The 17,682-nt window shown below is 46.0% G+C and overlaps 1 protein-coding gene across 7 annotated transcripts in view; it reads left to right on the top strand.

The window, feature by feature from the left end:
* Nucleotides 1-17,682, top strand: part of DPP6 (dipeptidyl peptidase like 6) — a 735,952-nt gene that overhangs the window by 687,880 nt on the left and 30,390 nt on the right. For all 7 annotated transcript variants that reach the window (XM_053261856.1, XM_053261858.1, XM_053261855.1 and 4 more), the window contains exon 17: nt 16,914-16,961. In XM_053261856.1, the coding sequence (XP_053117831.1) occupies nt 16,914-16,961 (48 nt within the window). The remainder of the gene's footprint in view (nt 1-16,913; nt 16,962-17,682) is intronic.

The raw sequence follows: 17,682 nt of genomic DNA, 5'->3' as shown, positions 1-17,682 counted from the left end.
TGCTGAGAAATGTATTTATTATTATTTGATTTTGAAGATTTTCACCCCATCTTTCAATCAAATTATCTTTAAGGCGGCCTACAACAGGTTGCAAAAGCATTTTTTTAAAAACCCCACAAGTACATACACTCTTCCGTTAAGTTGTTGTTTTAAAGTATTTTTATCATTTTAAAAGGAATTTGGATTACCCAGCATCTTGGGGCTGTTCTCATGAGCAGCCAAGACCAGGCTAGGCAGCTAAGCCCGGGTTTGGCTGCCCGTGAGAACCGCCAAGGGCCACGCGGCTCCTGTAGTGCCTCGGCGGCAAACTCAGCTAAGAAGCCAGGCTCTTAGACAAAGTCAAAGGAGACCTGACAGCCAACAACCTGGATGGCTTTAAGAGGGGCTTGGATAACTTCATGGAGGAGAGGTCTATCAACGGCTACTAGTCGGAGGGCTATAGGCCACCTCCAGCCTCAGAGGCAGGATGCCTCTGAGTACCAGTTGCAGGGGAGTAACAGCAGGAGAGAGGGCATGCCCTTAACTCCTGCCTGTAGGCTTCCAGCGGCATCTGGTGGGCCACTGTGCGAAACAGGATGCTGGACTAGATGGGCCTCCTTGGGCCTGATCCAGCAGGGCTGTTCTTATGAGAGGTGCTCCCCCAACCCCTTTGGATGGATCGTCTGTCAGTGCCGGCTGCTTTCAGCTGACACTGAAATGCTGACGGGCACCCACCCGTCGCTGGGGGATCCCCACATTGCACTGTGCACTCGTGAGGTGCATTGTGGGATTTCTAGGGGCTGGGATGACATGTCCCAACATCCGCTCTGTCTGTGGCAGCCGCAGACTGTCTGGGCATGCGGTTCATGGGTCCAGCAGCTCCACGTTGCTCACCTGCAGGGAAGGCGAGAGCTTCTGGTACCTTGCCCACTGCCCGCCCTCAAGCCCTCCCCCTCAGTCATGAGAATGGGCTCCTTGAATACTAATGCTAGTAAGACCTTTTTATGTGAAATAGCTGCACAATTGTTAAGAGGATTATTTCACATATATTATTTGTTTGTGGCTCCGTTTTTCTCAGTGATAATGGAAGGTATGCTTCAGTTGTACATTGAAATCGATACCTCTGTATGTTCTTGATCAAGCGTCAGAACAATGGGCAGCCACCTTCCTTGCAAGAGTTGGATAAGCAGTTAATCTTGCTTCTCAGTCTCCCGTCCTCCTCTTTGCACAGTCAGTCATTCAGGATTCAATCATGTTGTGCTTCTGGGATTCCTTTGCACCTGAGGCAACGCTGCGCACCTTTCCTCTTCCTGGGGATGGAGTTGCCTCCCATGTATTGGCAGACAGAAGGGATCAGTAGCGTGGTGGGTGCACGCAAAATGGCCGCTTCATTTCTCAAGGTGTAGTTCAGACTGCCTTACTGAACAAACATTTGCCCCGGCAGCACATAGTTTGAGGCTCACTAAGGTTGTTCACACAGCTATTGGGGCTGGAGCTGGGGGGAAAAGCAGAGCCTCCCTGTTTCCCCCTACACAATTTTGGGCTCCTCCTGGCTTTGCCACCCACATGCCCAGATAAGTGGCATGGCAGTAAGCAGCATGAGAATCGGGAGCCAGTGGGGTGGTGACAAGGCCTCCTGGAATCCCATAATGCACCACACCAGCAGCACAGTGCATTGGGGAAGTTCCCGCTTCTTGACCGCTCTTTCTCCCCAGCTCTATGGAAAGTATGGCTGCCAGCAGCACTTCTCACAGCCAGCCCTACCTGGGCTAGTCCTATCCTACCTGGGTAGGGCTGGTTGTGAGAACAACCACACTGATTTCTATGGGTCACTTTCTCCCAGAACTCAGGGAATGGGGTTTTCTGCTCACTTTCTACTTGCCTTTAGCTTTAAATGAGTTCCTGGACATAAAGAAAACAGAGGCTGGAGTGTGTTGTGGAGTTAACGTCCAGGCTTGCTAACCCAGCCAGCATTACACTGGACAGAGAGAAGGGTTTTGTTTTTCATCTTCTCCTTCACAATACTAGAACTCAGATCATCCAGTAGAATTAATCGGCAGTAAATTAAAGTGAGGACTTCTTTAAACAAGATTCAATTCATTTATGGGCATTTGCTGCCGCAAGGTGTAGTGATGGCCACTAGCTTAAATGGCTTTAAAAATGGGGATTAGGCAACCTCAAGGACGAGAGACCCAAGAGCTGGGCTGGGGAGTGGTGCATTACATGTGGCTGTGAGAATAGCTCAGCACAGAACATAGGAAGCTGCCTTATATTGAGTCAGACTGTTGGTCTATCTAACTCAGTATTGTCTATACCAGGCCTACTCAACTTTGGGGGGCCCCAGCTGTTTTTGGAATACAACTCCCATAATCCCCAGCCACAGTGGCCAATAGCTGGGGATTATGGGAGTTGTAGGCCAACATCTGCAGGAGGGTCGAAGTTGAGAAGCCCTGGTCTACACCAACTGACAGCAGCTGTCCAAGATTTGAGAAGATGCTACCTGGAGAGGCTGCCATTCCAGGCTTCAGGGGTGGAGCAACAACAGGGTGGAAGGGTCTTAAGAACCTGCCCTGCTTGGCCTCCCAGGGCCACCTTGCTCTCACAGGGGCCACCTCTCTCGCCTCCCCCACTGGCCAGCTCACAGCAACATGCGCTGGTGTTGCCCATCCCCAGTGTGGCGCTCCAGTGTGGGTCAGCTGGGCCTGGGTAGCAGCAGTAGGTGTGCCCCACTCAGGATGGGCAATGCCACCGCCATGCACCGCCCCATGCATGCCAGCAGGGAAGGGGCCACGGGGGGGTGAGCAAAGGGGCCGCTCTGGAGCTGGCTGGAGTGTGGGAATGCTTTCAGGTGGCATCGTCATAATGCGGTGCAACTTGTTGCCCCGCCCCCTCTAGTACTCACCCCCACTGCTGGCACTTCTTGACCCAACTCCGCAAAACAAAAACCTGAAGGGTGGGCAGGGGAAGAAGCGGCAAGCAGAGGGGCAGGGGAGCAAAGCCAAGCGATGAGTGATGAAGGGGGACCAGGGAGAGCAAAGTGACTAGTGAAAGGGCTGTGAGCGCGCCAGAGTTTGCACCTGGGCCAGACTGAAGTTTGCTACACCACTGCCGGGATTGAACCTGGGGCCTCCTTCATGCAAAGCAGATGCTCTGCCACTGAGCTAGGACACCACTCTACTAGCTTGCCACACTGTCTCAGACACCAGGGTGGCCTGAAGCGGCCCTGACCAGCTTATGCCCTGGCTCCATCTTGGTTGGCCAAATCCTTCTAAACCTGATATTTTAGTTCCTTCCTTGCTGTGCCTCCTTTCCCTACAGCTCATAATGAGAATGTAGGTGTGAGAATATAGGGGTGCTATATTCCTTAACTCAAAAGTGGAGAGAAACTGGTCAGCAACCAAACTGATGAAGTGCATCACACAGCCCCTGGGGAAATATTCTCAGGAGTCACATTCAGCAACAGACAGAAAGGGAGATGGGTGAAAATTGCCCCTCTCCCGTTTTGTATGGTGCACATCCACTGTGCATGTTCTGCATGCAGGGCTGGCTCTAGGGTTGTTGGTGCCCTAGGTAAAGTTTGACTTTGCCCCGCCTCCCAGGTGAGAAGTGCAGAGCATCAGCTTTAACTTGAGTCATGCAGGCTGCTCATCCATCAGGACAGGAGAGAGCGCAAAGCAAAGTAAGACAAGGTTGGCTTTGCTCACTCGCTCTTTCTCGCCCCCTGTACCCGCCAACACCCCCTCTGTGAAGGAGAACAGTGGTTGCTTGGAGAGGGAAAGGGAGGCATGTAGCCCCCTCAAGAACTGGTATCCTAGGTGACTGCCTAGGTTATCCTAGTGGATGGGCTGGACCTGGCTGCATGATTGCTGCATATGTCCTTTGTTCGTCTGGATATGTGCCATTATCTCCAAGTGGGATATACCTGTATGTATCAAGTCTGAAACCATCTTTCTCTCTGTTTTTAAATCTTCTCTCTCAAGTGTCCAACACAGTTTTATTATAATGCTGTTCTCCAGGCTGTTCCTAGTATGTGTGTGTCTGTGCAAGTGCAGAGATCTGTTTGCACTCGTTTTTAATGCACAACAAGGGCAATTCAAGCAGCTTCTGAGCTGTGACTGCTTTACTGTGCTAGACATCTACCTGTGGAAGTGTGTATGTGTTGGTGCAGGGCTGGGAGAACACCAAAATGCCTCAGGGGGTTAGGGTAGCAGTTCAAGTCACTGTCTGGGATTGCCACCAAATGCCATGATCATCTGTCTGCAGTATTGACTCTGAAAATGCAGCGAACAGATTTTTTTTTTTTTTTAAATTACAGCCAGTGGCTTAGAGATGCTCCCAGCATCTTTGTTTATTAGTATGATAATATGGCCTCAGTGTATGAACTTGGATGTATTAAGTTATAAATAATGCATGCCTTAGCAAATAAAGAGATCCTGAAAGCTGTGCGCTGGAGTGGGGGGAGGTTGAGGTGGCAGGTCAGCCCTTGCCAATTATCATGCTCCTGCCACAACCTGGCCCCACTCTGTCCACCCCACTTGCAGCTGCTCTTTTAATCATTCATTGCTGCTTAAGAGAACAAGAGAGGTGTTATTCAGAATGAACATTCTTATACAAAGATGTCATGATATGAACATAGACATCTATATATGTTTCATAGATTATGAAAAGGCCTGTGATAAAGTGCACCACGAATGATTCATGGAAATATTGAAGAGCAAAAACATTGATGGCATGGACATTCTTATAACAGGAAACATATAGTGGCATCAAAAGGCTGTAGTCCGCGTTGATGGAGAAATGACAGAAGAGATTGACATTCAAAGAGGAAGGAGACATGGACGTGTTCTCCTGCATTATTCAACAAGTTTTCCGAAGCAATATTTACCGAAGCACTTTTTGAACCACAAGGTGGTATTATTACCAATGGCAAAGCGGTAAATAATACTTGTTATACAGATGACACTGTCGTGCTGGCAGACAACATAACTGATCTGCAAAATTTTATGGAATGCATAAACGAAGTCAATGTAGAAAATGGGTTGAGAATGCATTTGAGAAAAACTAAGTACATGGTCATCAGCAAAGGACCTCCCATTTCAACAAACCTAACAATCAACAACACCCAAACTGAAAGAGGTTCACATTATGAATATTTGGGAACATGGTTAAATGAACACAATGACAGTACACAAGAAATAAACACCAGGATTGAAATGGCAAGAGCAGGTTTTGTAAACATGAAACATCTGCTCTGTAATAGGATCGAAAATTCCTATGGCCCAGTATCAAATCGAAAATTCGCATGGTGAGGTGTTATATCTACTCAGTCTTGCTTTACAGAATGGAAGCATGGACACTTAAAAAACAGAATATGAACAAACTAGAATCTTTCAAGCTCTGGATATATTGAAGTATATTAAGAATACCATGGGAAGATAGAATTACCAACGAAGAAGTATTGAGGCAAAAGAGAAAGAGCTAATTAATATTATTAAGAGAAGAAAACTTGAATATCTTGATCATGTTATCAGAGGGGGGAAATACTCTTTACTGCAGTTAATCATGCAGGGAAAGATTAAAGGAAGAAGAAGTGTTGGAAAACGAAGAATTTCCTGGAGGAAGAATTTGCGGGAATGGTTTGGATGCACATCCTTACTACTTTTTAGAGCAGCAGCATCCAAAGTCAGAATAGCCTTAATGACAGCTAACCTCCAGTAGGAGATAGCACCTGAAGAGAGAGAGAAAAAGCCACTTAAGATATTCTGGAGGAGACTGGGAGAGACTATTTTCATTTTTGTTATTGATGAGCTGAGAGTTTCACTTCTAGTTTGAAAGGATCTGTTACATATTGGAGTGGAGGAGGAGAGAGTGCAGAAGAGAACAGGGTTGGTGTTATAACAATGTTTGTTGCTAATTCATCGTTCTCTTGCACATTTGTATTTCACCTTTTGATAGCTGCTGTTGAATATTGATTCATCACTGCCACTATTTTCATAGACCTTTTGAAAAGAGAGGTACTTTGGAAAATAATCAATTGGCAATTTTAAAAGCCTACTACAATTTTAAAAGCCTACTACTTTCCTTAAGGATTTTCCTTTCCAATTTTAAAAGCCTACTACTTTCCTTAAGGAAAATAAGCTTATGAGATCACCTGTGTGTGTGTGTTTGTGTGTGTGTGTCTGTGTGTCCCTATCAACTTTGCAGTGCCCGGACTAATATGAACCAAATTAGGTACAGTTGTACGGACACATAGGGACACCTCAACGGCGTAGTTTGTGATTATGTCATCCACCCCAGTTCAAGACAGTGGATGCATGAACATTTGAAGCACAAGTTGGCTAACTTATGGATTGCCTAACTGATCCCCCCGCCCCATTTTATATCCCGCTCTTCCTCCAAGGAGCCCAGAGCAGTGTACTACATACTTAAGTTTCTCCTCACAACAACCCTGTGAAGTAGGTAAGGCTGAGAGAGAAGTGACTGGCCCAGAGTCACCCAGCTAGTTTCATGGCTGGATGGGGATTTGAACTCGGGTCTCCCCGGTCCTAGTCCAGCACTCTAACCACTACACCATACTGGCTCACTGATGTTGGTAGTTGTAGTGAGTGACACATAGGGACACCTCAACGGCGTAGTTTTCTGATGATGTTCTCTACCCCAATTCAAGATGGTGGAATTCAAGATGGTGAATGTTAACGCTGAAGTGAGCTAATGTAAGAGAACGTCTTCTTCGCCATGCACCCCACCGCCTGTTAAGATCATCTGGAGAGGTTCGTCTGCGGGTGCTGCCAGCTCGTCTGTCAGCTACTCGGGAATGGGCCTTCTCCATTGCTGCCCCTGGACCTTGGAATGTGCTCCTTGTTGAAATAAGAGCCTCCCCATCTCTGGCAACTTTTTAAATGGTGCTGAAGACACATTTATTCACCCAGGCTTTTAATTAGATTTATACTTTTAAAACTTTTAATACTGGTTTTTTAAATGTTTTTTAATGTTTTAAATTATTTTAATTGTTAATTGATTTGATGTTTTAAATGATTTTCATTGTAAACCGCCCAGATATGCAAGTTTTGGGCGATATAGAAATATTCTAAATAAAATAAAATAAATTAAATTAAATTAAAATAAAATAAAATAAACTTGTGAGGATGGTAATTATCAATTAAGATTACAGTGAAAGGAAAGTAGGCAGATTAGTTCTTACCAGAGCAACTTGCTTTCAGTTCAGGGTTGGTGGTGGTGGGGTGGGTTGCAGATCCCATCCAAAGCCCTAGAGGCATCCCCCTCCCTCATTTTACTGGACTCTCCCCCAAAGTGTTACTTTTTTGCCTCACCCCAAGTGAGGGGAACACTGGCAGTGCCTCAGGGAGCCACTGTGGGCCAACTGCTGGCCAGGAGCCCAACAGCATGTAAGGTAACCCTGCCCACCCCTTTTAGACCCCTCCCCTGCATATAAAGGGGAATCCTTACCAGATTCCCCTTTACAAGCATATGAACCAAGCCTGGTTTGGCTTGAACTGTGACGGGCCCCTCTTTTTGGAGGGCTGGGCCAGTTTGATTCAAACCCAGTTCAAGCTCGAACCCGTTTGCACACCCCTAGGGCCCCATATATTCCTGCCCGAACATTAAGATCTTCTTCAGAGGCCCTCCGCTGGGTCCCAATTCAGATTTGATCTGATTTTTAAACTAAATTTACAAGGAGTTTTTAAGCTGCTTTGCCTTGTATTTTGTATTTTCTTTTCACCTTTTTTGTCTGTGTATGGTTTAATGTGTTGTATGTTTTACTATATGTTTTAATCCTCTGTTGTGAGCTGCCCAGAGAACAATTTGTTTTGGGGTGGCTATCAAATAAAATTTGTTGTTATTATTGCTATTGTTATTATTAAGGTTATGGGGAGGTAACAAGCCCTCCTTCCATGTCCACTGGGGGATGAAAGGAAGTGGAAATGGACACCACAGCTTACCTAGTATTTTCACTACTTTTGATTGCTTTATGGCTGCGGTATTCTTTCCATCAGCTGTGAGCTGACTGTCACCATTTTCCTCTGAGAAGCCACTGAAGACAACACAACATGATGATGTACTAATTCCTATTCAGACACTGAGCCGGGTCTCACAATCAGTGAGACCCGGTTTCTCCAGCACAGCGGGCTAAGCCTGCTGTCCTCGCTCACAATCAGAGAGGGAGCCCTGGGCTGCTGGATTGGCCACCCACAAGATTGCTGGCTCTGTGACACAGCCGGCGGGGGCTGGGGAGCTCAGAGGCCACGCGGCCCCTGGAAGCTCCAGTATACCCTGTGCAAGCACGCAGGGCATACTGGGGAGATCCCTGGAGCTGGGAGGAGGCTGGAAAAGCCGCCTCCCCTCGGGGGGGGGGGTCTACTCATGAGTAGCCACAGCATGGAGCCTCGCTGCAGCTACTCACAATCGGGAAGCCTGGGTTGCTGGAACACTTGCTCTGCAAACCCGGGCTTAGGGGAGGGCTACAAAAGCGGGCTAGCCGCTTGTAAGCCACCGGGCACACCTGCGAGCCCGGTGGTTTACACGAGCAGTGAAAATCAGGCTAGGCTCTCCTAGCCCGATTTTTGTTGCTTGTGAGAATAGCCCCATTATCTTGTACCTGCATTCAGATAGCTTTTACACTCGTACGTTTTGTGTGAATGTCTGCAGCTGCATTCATTTTGAAAGTGAACTTGGGTGCAGGCCCCTGAAATGCATGGTACGGATAGGGAGTGTCCTGCTGTACCTGTGTTCAGTGTAACATGTGAATAACCATGTACAAAACCTGTACCTGTGTACACAGATTGTACAAGTATTGAATATAATGTGTTAATAGGGCTGTAGTGTCACTCTGATGAGGACTTCTGGGGGGAAATGTGGTGTGTGTGTCCCCAGCCTTTGGTTGCTGGGAGGAGGACTCCTTCTACCACCAGTGAGTTGGCTCTCTGATTGCCCCTAAATTGACCCAGTACCACTGAGGCAGCAGAGATGGGGAGGCAAAACATGGCAGCGGTAGTTTGCTTTGTGGGTGGTACTTGCCCGTTAGCCATGATCCTGCCCTTACAATGATGAACTTTAATGCCGCATCTAGTGTTGATGATAATCAGCGGCTGCTTAGTAGAATCATCAAGGTTTTCTACACGATATAGCCCAATTGTTGCCACAATTACACAAAACCTCCTCCCATAACTGCAGTTGTATCTTGCATCATTACCTCCAGTGGGTCTGGATGTGGCAAGCCATTATTTTGCATGCATCTTTGAGCATGGTTCTGCTTTCATGTGCATATCGGATGGCTTTCACACACATATTAAACTGGGGAGAGTGAGAAGGGAATCTACTTGCCATTAAGCCAGGAGAGATAACCTTTCCTTGTTGCAGGTTGCACTGCCAAGTTTAAATTGATCACTCAGAAATAACGCAAATGTGTGTGCACTCAGTGTCGCATTCCTAAACTTAAAAAGGAATTTCTCGGGCTTAGATTCAAAGAATCAGGAATGGAAGCATAAAATTTACTTAATGCTGTTCTATGAATTCTTGTGCAAGCATATTGGAGATGGGGATGGGGCCCTATATCAGTGGTGGAGCATCTTCTTTGCATGCAGAAGGTCCCAGGTTCAATCCCCGGAGTTGGATTGCTGGTCTGGTGGTAGCAAGCATGACTTGTCCCCTTAGCTAAGCAGGGTCTGCCCTGGTTGCATATGAACGGGAGACTAGAAGTGTGAGCACTGGAAGATATTCCCCTCAGGGGTTGGAGCTGCTCTGGGAAGAGCAGAAGGTTCCAAGTTCCCTCCCTGGCAGCATCTCCAAGATAGGACTGAGAGATATTCCTGCCTGCAACCTTGGAGAAGCCACTGCTAGTCTGTGAAGACAATACCGAGCTAGATAGACCAATGGTCTGACTCAGTATATGGCAGCTTCCTATGTTCCTAAGCATCTCCAGGTAGTGCTGGGAAAGATTCCTGTCTGAAACCTTGGGGATAGGTTTCATAGACCAGTCAGCATAGACCATACTGAGCTCAATGGACCAGTGGCCTAGTTTGGCACAAGGTCACTTCCTGTGTCTCTTGCTTTGTTTCTGTGTTACTTCTTGCAGTGCATTGCCACAGTGAATCAGAGGTTCTGTTACAGAAGAAGAAACAAGGAAGGTACAGACTGTAGTTTATGAACTCTTATGGGCCATAAAAAGGATCGCTGTGCCCTCAGTGTTGAACATTAGCATGGCGCATTTCTCATCTAACTAGCACTGTCAGAGCATGGCAGACTACTTGGAGTATTTGCCCTCTTGCGTAAACGCTCATGCATCACCAGCAGCTCACAAAAGCTGCTGGTCGATCCACCACAGGGTGCATTAATGCAGCTGGACCTCCACCACCTGCATTAGACAGTGCGACGTGTGGGCCATTGACCTTTCCTGTGCTCAGGGTGGGTTAATAATCTAGAAGGCCCTGCATGGGAAATAGCTTTATACAGTTTGAAGATGGATGTATTCTTGAAACGAGAGAGAGAGAGAGAGAGAGAGAGAGAGAGAGAGAGAGAGAGCGCTCTACCATTACCACTCGTTTTCATTCATTCGTTCGTTCTTTCGTATTACCTTCTGCATGCAATGTACTTACAAAAATCCATGAAGACAGAGCCCCAAGGGGCTCACTGTCTAAAACTGACACAAAGTGAGATAATAGAGAATGGAAAGGAAATGCTGACAGGGGTCAACTGGGGAATGATGTGTGGTTGTTCCAGCTGCACTTACTTGGTTTTAGTTAAGAGAGAGTACGGGGCCCAGGATGTTGGGCTAAGGGCTTCATGGAAAAGGGGGATTTTGGAGGGGAAAGAGGTGGCCCTGCCCATGTGACCTGGGAGGCAGCTCCAGGCCTCAGAGCAGAGCTGGACCATCCATCTCCGTGACCCAGATGGTCACCTAAAACACCAGGTTTTAAGGGGCACAGCTGTGCCTCCGCCCTAGCTGCCCCAGGATAGCTCACGATGGTGGCCACAATGGACCATGAGAAGATGAGCAAAGGTTGTGCCTCGCCTGGCTGGAAGTGCCCCTGCAGCTCAGGTTTTGGTGAACCACCAAGCAGAAGCCCCATCCCAAGGTGGTGGTTGTTGCGGAGGTTGCCCTTGCCAGGCCCCTTCACTGATGAGGCGGTGGTGGCAGCAGAGAAGGAGGCAGAGGGGACCAGAGAGGAGGAGGCTGGGGCAGTGCCTGTCAGGGCTCTGGCTGGGCCGTGGTGAGTGTATGCCTCATCAATGGCAGCAGCAGCCTTGTGCACTTGGGTGCTCAGCACCAACTCTCCACCCACCAGCTGGCTGCGTCCTCTCCCCTCTGCCACTCAGGCACAGGGGTGACTCAGGGCTTGAGGGCTGCAGAGGAGGAGGAGGAGGAGCGGCTCACCCCTGCGGGTGCACACTGTTCCTGGCTGCCAGGCACGAACCAAGCTCTGCACGTCTTGGCTGAGGGAGAACCAAAGTCATACTTTGCCTAGAGGGCAGGCCTGCATAAGAAGCAGCAGCAAGGGAGTACAGGTGGAGTCATCATTTGAGTGAGCAGGAGGCCTCTGGACAGCTGAGGATGGAACTGGATGAGCAAAGGCCCCAGGCAGGAATACATCATGGTATGAGATGGTGTTTTCCAACTTGGTGGTTCCTTGCAAGCCCCTTACTTATCTGAGATTAGGCAGATGCCTGAAGACTGTGGTGTAATTTCAGAGGCCCATGAGAACCCCATGAGATGCTGTTGACAGGAAGCAGCTGAAACAGCCTCTTCCATTGCATTTAATATCATTCCGGAGAGGATTTCTGAATGCTCAATTAAATCTCTATGAGAAAGACGAACAAAATTTCTTCTGCTTCTCCTTTTCCATAATCTACAGACTATGTTTCATTCTTAACTCATTTAGCTAGTGCAAAATAAAGGAATCGCCTTTTTAATGAAGAGAATTTCCCATTAACGGGAAATGGAAATTCGAATTACCTCATCAGTCAGAGAATTACCTCATCAGTCAGAGTAGGGATGTGCAAAATGTTTCAACTCAAAATTGGCTGTTTCGAGAGTCTCAAGCTCAAAACAAAACATCCTTTAAATAAAGGGCCTGTCTTGAGCTTGGAACAAAACAACCCCGTTTCGATTCAAAACATTCTAACATTTCAAGCGCAATTTTGGGGCCATGTTTTCCCCTTGCTGATTGGTTTCGTTGGCACTGGCTTCTGATTAGCTTGCTTCTTGGCTGGCTTCTTCTCATACAAATCAAGTGTTGTCATGGGCAACTATGCCCCCATTGGGTGGGGGGAGGGAGGACAGAGAGTGGAGCCCAAAAGAAATATCTCCTATATCTGGAGATGCCATGGATGGAACCTGGAAACTTCTGCATGCCCACAAGCATGCTGATACTCTTCCCAGAGCGGTTCCATCCCCCCGGGGGAATATCTTAGAGTGCTGCTCACATTTCTTCTGGCTCCTTCCATCCTGTTCAGAATCTTCAGACGGTTAAGCTGCCCAGGCTATGACTGCTCTGTGCTCCTGTCACTTTGTGGCAGGCAGGATGGAAGGAAAGGAGGTTTGATTTTGTAGTTTTCTCAGCACTTAGTATAATATGCTGTGCTATTGCTGCTATCACTAACTGGTTTTGCTGGATCTCAGATTGACAAAAGCAGAACTTGAGTCTCTGTCTTCTTTGAGTTGTGGTTAAAAGGAATGGGCTAGCAGGCAATTTTTAACCAATTTTTAACATTTCCCCCAACTCCCTATAGGATTCAATGGAGGGTTTGGGGAAAGATTAAACTTTGCTAAAAATTGCCCGCTTGCCCATTTCTTTTTTGGGTCAGGTGGTAGGTAGCACCCATCGTGCCCTACCACCCAATCCATTTTGGTGTCCCTAGGAGCTACCCCTGGGGAACAATGGGGTACTTCGAGTTTCCCCATTGTTCCCTATAGCCTAAACCTTTCAAGGTTTCCAAACCTTTTGCGGTTTCTTCCATTGAAACAACCGGTCCAACTGCTGTTTTGCCAAAACCTTTCAGCCATCTGCATTTTGTTCCGAGCTCGAAACAAAAACGCAAAACTTGTTCCATATTCCACATTCCTATACAGGAGGAATGTCTTCATCTTCCCTCTCTGTCGGTGCCATGCAAATGTGGAACTCATCTGCGATGAAAAATGGAGCAAACTTCTTAACAGAATATTTTATTCTTAAGAGAGAGAGACTAATCAACATCTGGGACCTCAGTGAGCATACTGAAGATTTATACCAGAGTAAATGACATTAGAAATTTCCCCCCACTTAATTCACAGAATTGTAGGTCGTATCCCAACTGGTTACTTGCGTGCCCTGAGCAGGAGAGAATGTGATACATCATGTTAATATTTTCCTGTGTGTTGATAGTCTTGTCATTTTTTAAAAATAAAGACACAGTCCCATCAACCTGCCATCTGCTGCTTGTCAGTATATTTTTATATGTTGGGAACAGAGGAAGCTTTATGATTTTGCCATAGCCTAAAGTGACTAGCAGTGCTTGCTTGTATAATGTTGTAACTATAAGATTCACTCTGCATCCTGCAGTGTTGAGAATTGATTGCCTTTTCATGCTTGCCTTTCCATGAAGAGTTATGTATAACTCAAAACCTTGCCTGTTGTACTTTGGTGTCAGGCAGCTTGTTTTAAGTTGAAGGCCATGGAGAAAAATACTGCCTTTTTCAGATTAAACTCTGTAATCATGAGGTCTAGAATTGTTTTAAAATACTTAGGGGAAGAAGGTGTCCAATGGGAAAGAATCCTCCTGTAACTATAGAGCAGTCATCAAATATATTTATCTATTAATCATATGAATTGGATGCACAGATGTTAAAGTGTTCTTTGTTGATCTCAGATATCACAGTGGACAATGGTGAGGAAGATAATGTCTTACATTAGAGCATCCAAGTTCAAGGCTTTATAAGGCAAAGTCAGAACACTGAATTGAGTTTGGGAAAGTATTTTCTATAGTGCACCCAACCCACAGAATTAGACTGCATTCATACAATCACAAGGATCCTGGTTAAAAAAAATTAATCAGGATTAGTGAGCCTTGTGAAGGGCTCACTATGTGAATCCAGAATTTCAGGGCAGTTCTGGTCAAACTACTCCAGTTAACCAGCATTTAACCAGAATAGATAACCAGGGCTGAATCCTTCTGTTGAATGCTTCTAGTGACTGTGACTCATCAGAAGAATGGTTATCTATCATGTTCTGCACCAATAGCAGCTTCTTAACGTTCATCCCATAAAGCTGTTACTGTCACCTAACTTCTACATAATTAATGAAGCAACATCTATCTGTATATATTGACTTCTCTAAGACGTACCCGTGGCTAATCCCATGTGTGGCAGCTCTCGCAAGAGTTCGTGAGCAGCTGCCAGATAGCCACGGGTACAGGCAAGAAAATGGCAGTGGTGGTGGCAGCTAGCTGGCTGGCCAGCTGGCAAGGAAAGAATGGTGGTGAATGGTTGCTGCTGCCACCGCCAGGCAGAAAAAGCGGCTGGCAGGCAGGCGAGAAAACTACAGCAGCGAGAGGGCAACACACTCCCTCTCCGGCCCACCTGCCGGCCAAAAGGAAAGATGGCCCAGCCTGCTGGGTGGAAGAAGGAGGCCAGCTGGTGGGCAGGCAAAACCGGTAGGTGGGCAACAGAGAGGGCGGTGCATTCCCTCTCCGGCTCACCTGCCTCCAAAATGAAGGATGGCCTGGCCCACTGGGCAGAAGAAGGCGGCTGGCTGGTGGGCGGGTGAAACCAGCAGGTGGGTGAAACCAGCAGGCGGGCGGCGGAGAGGGCAGCACACTCCCTCTCTGGCCTGTCTGCCGGCCCAGATGAAGGATGGTCTGGCCGCTGGGGAAAGCGGTGGGGAGGAGAAGTGGCGGCCTGGCCGCCGGGAGAAGCAGCAGGGAGAAATGGGGCATGGAGAGGATGAAATGGGGCTGAGGTGGGGAGAATGAAATGAGACTGACGGGGGGGAGAATAAAATGGGGTGGGGAGGGGAGAGACAGGGAGGACTAGAGGCACAGAGGTTGTTCAAAGTGTTTGATTCAAACATCATGTTCAGAAATCAGCATATCAGAAATTTCTTTTTTTTTTTTTCATGGCTTTGCAACGTGGCAGCTTAGAGAAAACTAAATCTCAAACTTATGTGAGATTTGAAATTGGTAGTTTGAGTGTGGAGGACCAAGACGTGGTTGGTGGGACATGAAAGAAGGCTTTTTGCAGTGCCCATTCTTAGGAACTCGCTGAGAATAATTTCTGACTGGCTCCCTTTTGACTGTTATTCCATCACCTTTTGAGGGGAAAAATTTTGTGGTCAGGCATTTTACCTGATTTTACACGTCTCTCCTTTCTGCCTGTTTTCTGCTAGGTTGCATTTGAATTTTTTATCTGCTGTTCTTGCTTTTTAAAAAAATTAATTGTAGCTTTCCCTTTCTCATTTATTGTGGAAGGAAGGAAGGAAGGAAGGGTGATGGCATCATAAGTGTATTCTGGGAGATGGTTCAAGGCATTTGACAGACATACTGCCCAGCAAATAAAATGCTGATTCTGTATCTGTCTTTCCCCTTCTCCGTGCTTTGGACAAACTGCCTGCCTTTTAATTTTTAAAGTATCATATGCTCATTGATTCAATTAAATGTACTTTTATCCCTACATAGAGCCATCTTCTAAAGCATTGAAAATACGTTTTGAGGAGAAGCAGGAGGCAGATTAATGATATCACTGGTTTGCAGCCAGTCAGTTCTGTGCCCTACTGGCTTCTGCTATACACAGAAAAAATTTCCCTAAGCTCGATCAGGGAGAAAAGATAAGAAACCCTGTCTGAAGGCAAGGTTTGAGCACGCACACTTTTGGATGATGTATGGACCTTTCCTTTGACAGCAAGAATTGCTATCTAAACACACCCACCCTTTTAATTGCAAACTTCTGAATGGCTGCCTGCCATACATGGTATCAGTTTGCAATAGCTTGTCCTACAGTGGCTTCTGAAGCAGAGTGGGTTAGTAAACCAGCCATAGTGGCAGCTGTTGTTTTCTAGCTCCTCAAAGTGCTTCATGTCACAATGGGTCTGGCTGTAAATGTTATGAAGTCCCTGAAGTTCCATCACATTGAGTAACATTTATTCTCTGTATAGCTGGTTGCAAGGGATGGAAAGGAAGCAGAGTCTGGATACTGAGTGTCCCTGTGCCCATATTTCCATACATGTTACGAGAGCAGAGATGCACCCAACCCTATTTCAGATAGTTAATTTCTAGAGTACAGGGGAGAAGGCTGAAATATGAAGAGCCCTAGTGCACGTGTGTGTATATGAACAATGTTTGGCAAAGGCCAATGAGTATCACAACAGGTAACAGAAAATAGGGACTGCCTGTTTACTGGAGATTATAACCATTAGAACTTACATTAATGTCAGAAAAATTCACAAAAAGGAATGTAAGAAAAAGGATTGATTTAGAACAAGTTAACATATATCCATTTTAAAAATCTTTATTTTTCTTTAACATCATTGATTATCTTGGCTGTGTAAAGGTGGGAATGCTTTGTGTGTTATACGTTTGGAAACATCACAATAATCTTTTAAAAAGAGATTTTAATTGTGTTTTCACTAATTAAACATTGACAAATTAGAGAAGATACATGGAGTGCTCTGTTGGGAACAGCTTTGGCATCTTATGTGGTCTGTCTTTCTGACATGGCTTTTTATTTGGTGGCTGCTAATTATCCTTGGGTGAATTGCTCCTTAAATCAGTCTTCCATGAAACACAATCCTTGGCCAACTCCAAGGAATTCAGAATCAGGCTCTTAAATATATTTTTATATGCATTCATTTTAATGTAATGTTTTTTCCTTCTGTTTTCAAGGTCCAAGAGTTCATATTTTTATTTGCATTAATTTTAATGTAATTTTTCCCCCTTCTGTTTTCAAGGTCCAAGAGTTCCAATGGTAACGGTTCACAATACAACAGATACACAAAGTAAGTATTCATCTCCGGGGGTTCATTTCAGATTTCAGTGGAAGAAGAGGGGATTTCAGAAATACGGGCATGATTCACAGCAAAGGTCAAAGGCCCACTGTTGTGTTTGTGTATGTGTGTCGAGTTTGCATTAGAGTAAGATAATTTAAGAGCATTTCTTGCAGTTATTTGTTTACCTCATAATTAACAGATAATATAATTGATTGTGAGGAATCATCTAGAGCACAAGAGGGGGACAAGTGCTGATTGACTGATCTACAGTTTCATGCAAAAAAATGAGATGAAATACTCTGTAGCTGATGTTTGGAACATTTAAACCAAACCAAACCCTGATCTACAAAGAATGGAAAAGCGAGACAGATTGCTAGGATGGCCGTCAATGGTAATCTGTTTGAAACGCGTAGCTGAGATACACTCTTTCCACATATTTTAGGAGCCCAGTGGCTGACATCCTGATGAAATTTACTTGAGGAAGTCCTATTGAAATTAAAAGGACAAGTTAGGCATGCCTACGTTCAATGGGACTTTCTGGAGTAAATTTCATCAGGATGTCAACCAATATTTCTACCCAGGGTCTTTTTGTTTCTTTTTTCAGCCCAGTCACAAACATTTCATTGGCCGTAGCAGAGAGTTCTAAGGCTGTCCAGTGCTTTGTATATAGCTTGTACCATAAATCTGTCTTGGTCCATGAAAAACTATTCTGTATTACGATGATAAGGAT

The sequence above is a fragment of the Hemicordylus capensis genome, chromosome 6 (genome assembly GCF_027244095.1).
Source record: "Hemicordylus capensis ecotype Gifberg chromosome 6, rHemCap1.1.pri, whole genome shotgun sequence".
NCBI lineage: Eukaryota > Metazoa > Chordata > Lepidosauria > Squamata > Cordylidae > Hemicordylus > Hemicordylus capensis.
The sequence above is the reverse complement of the archived record's forward strand: the minus strand, read 5'-3'. Positions and strand labels throughout refer to the sequence as shown.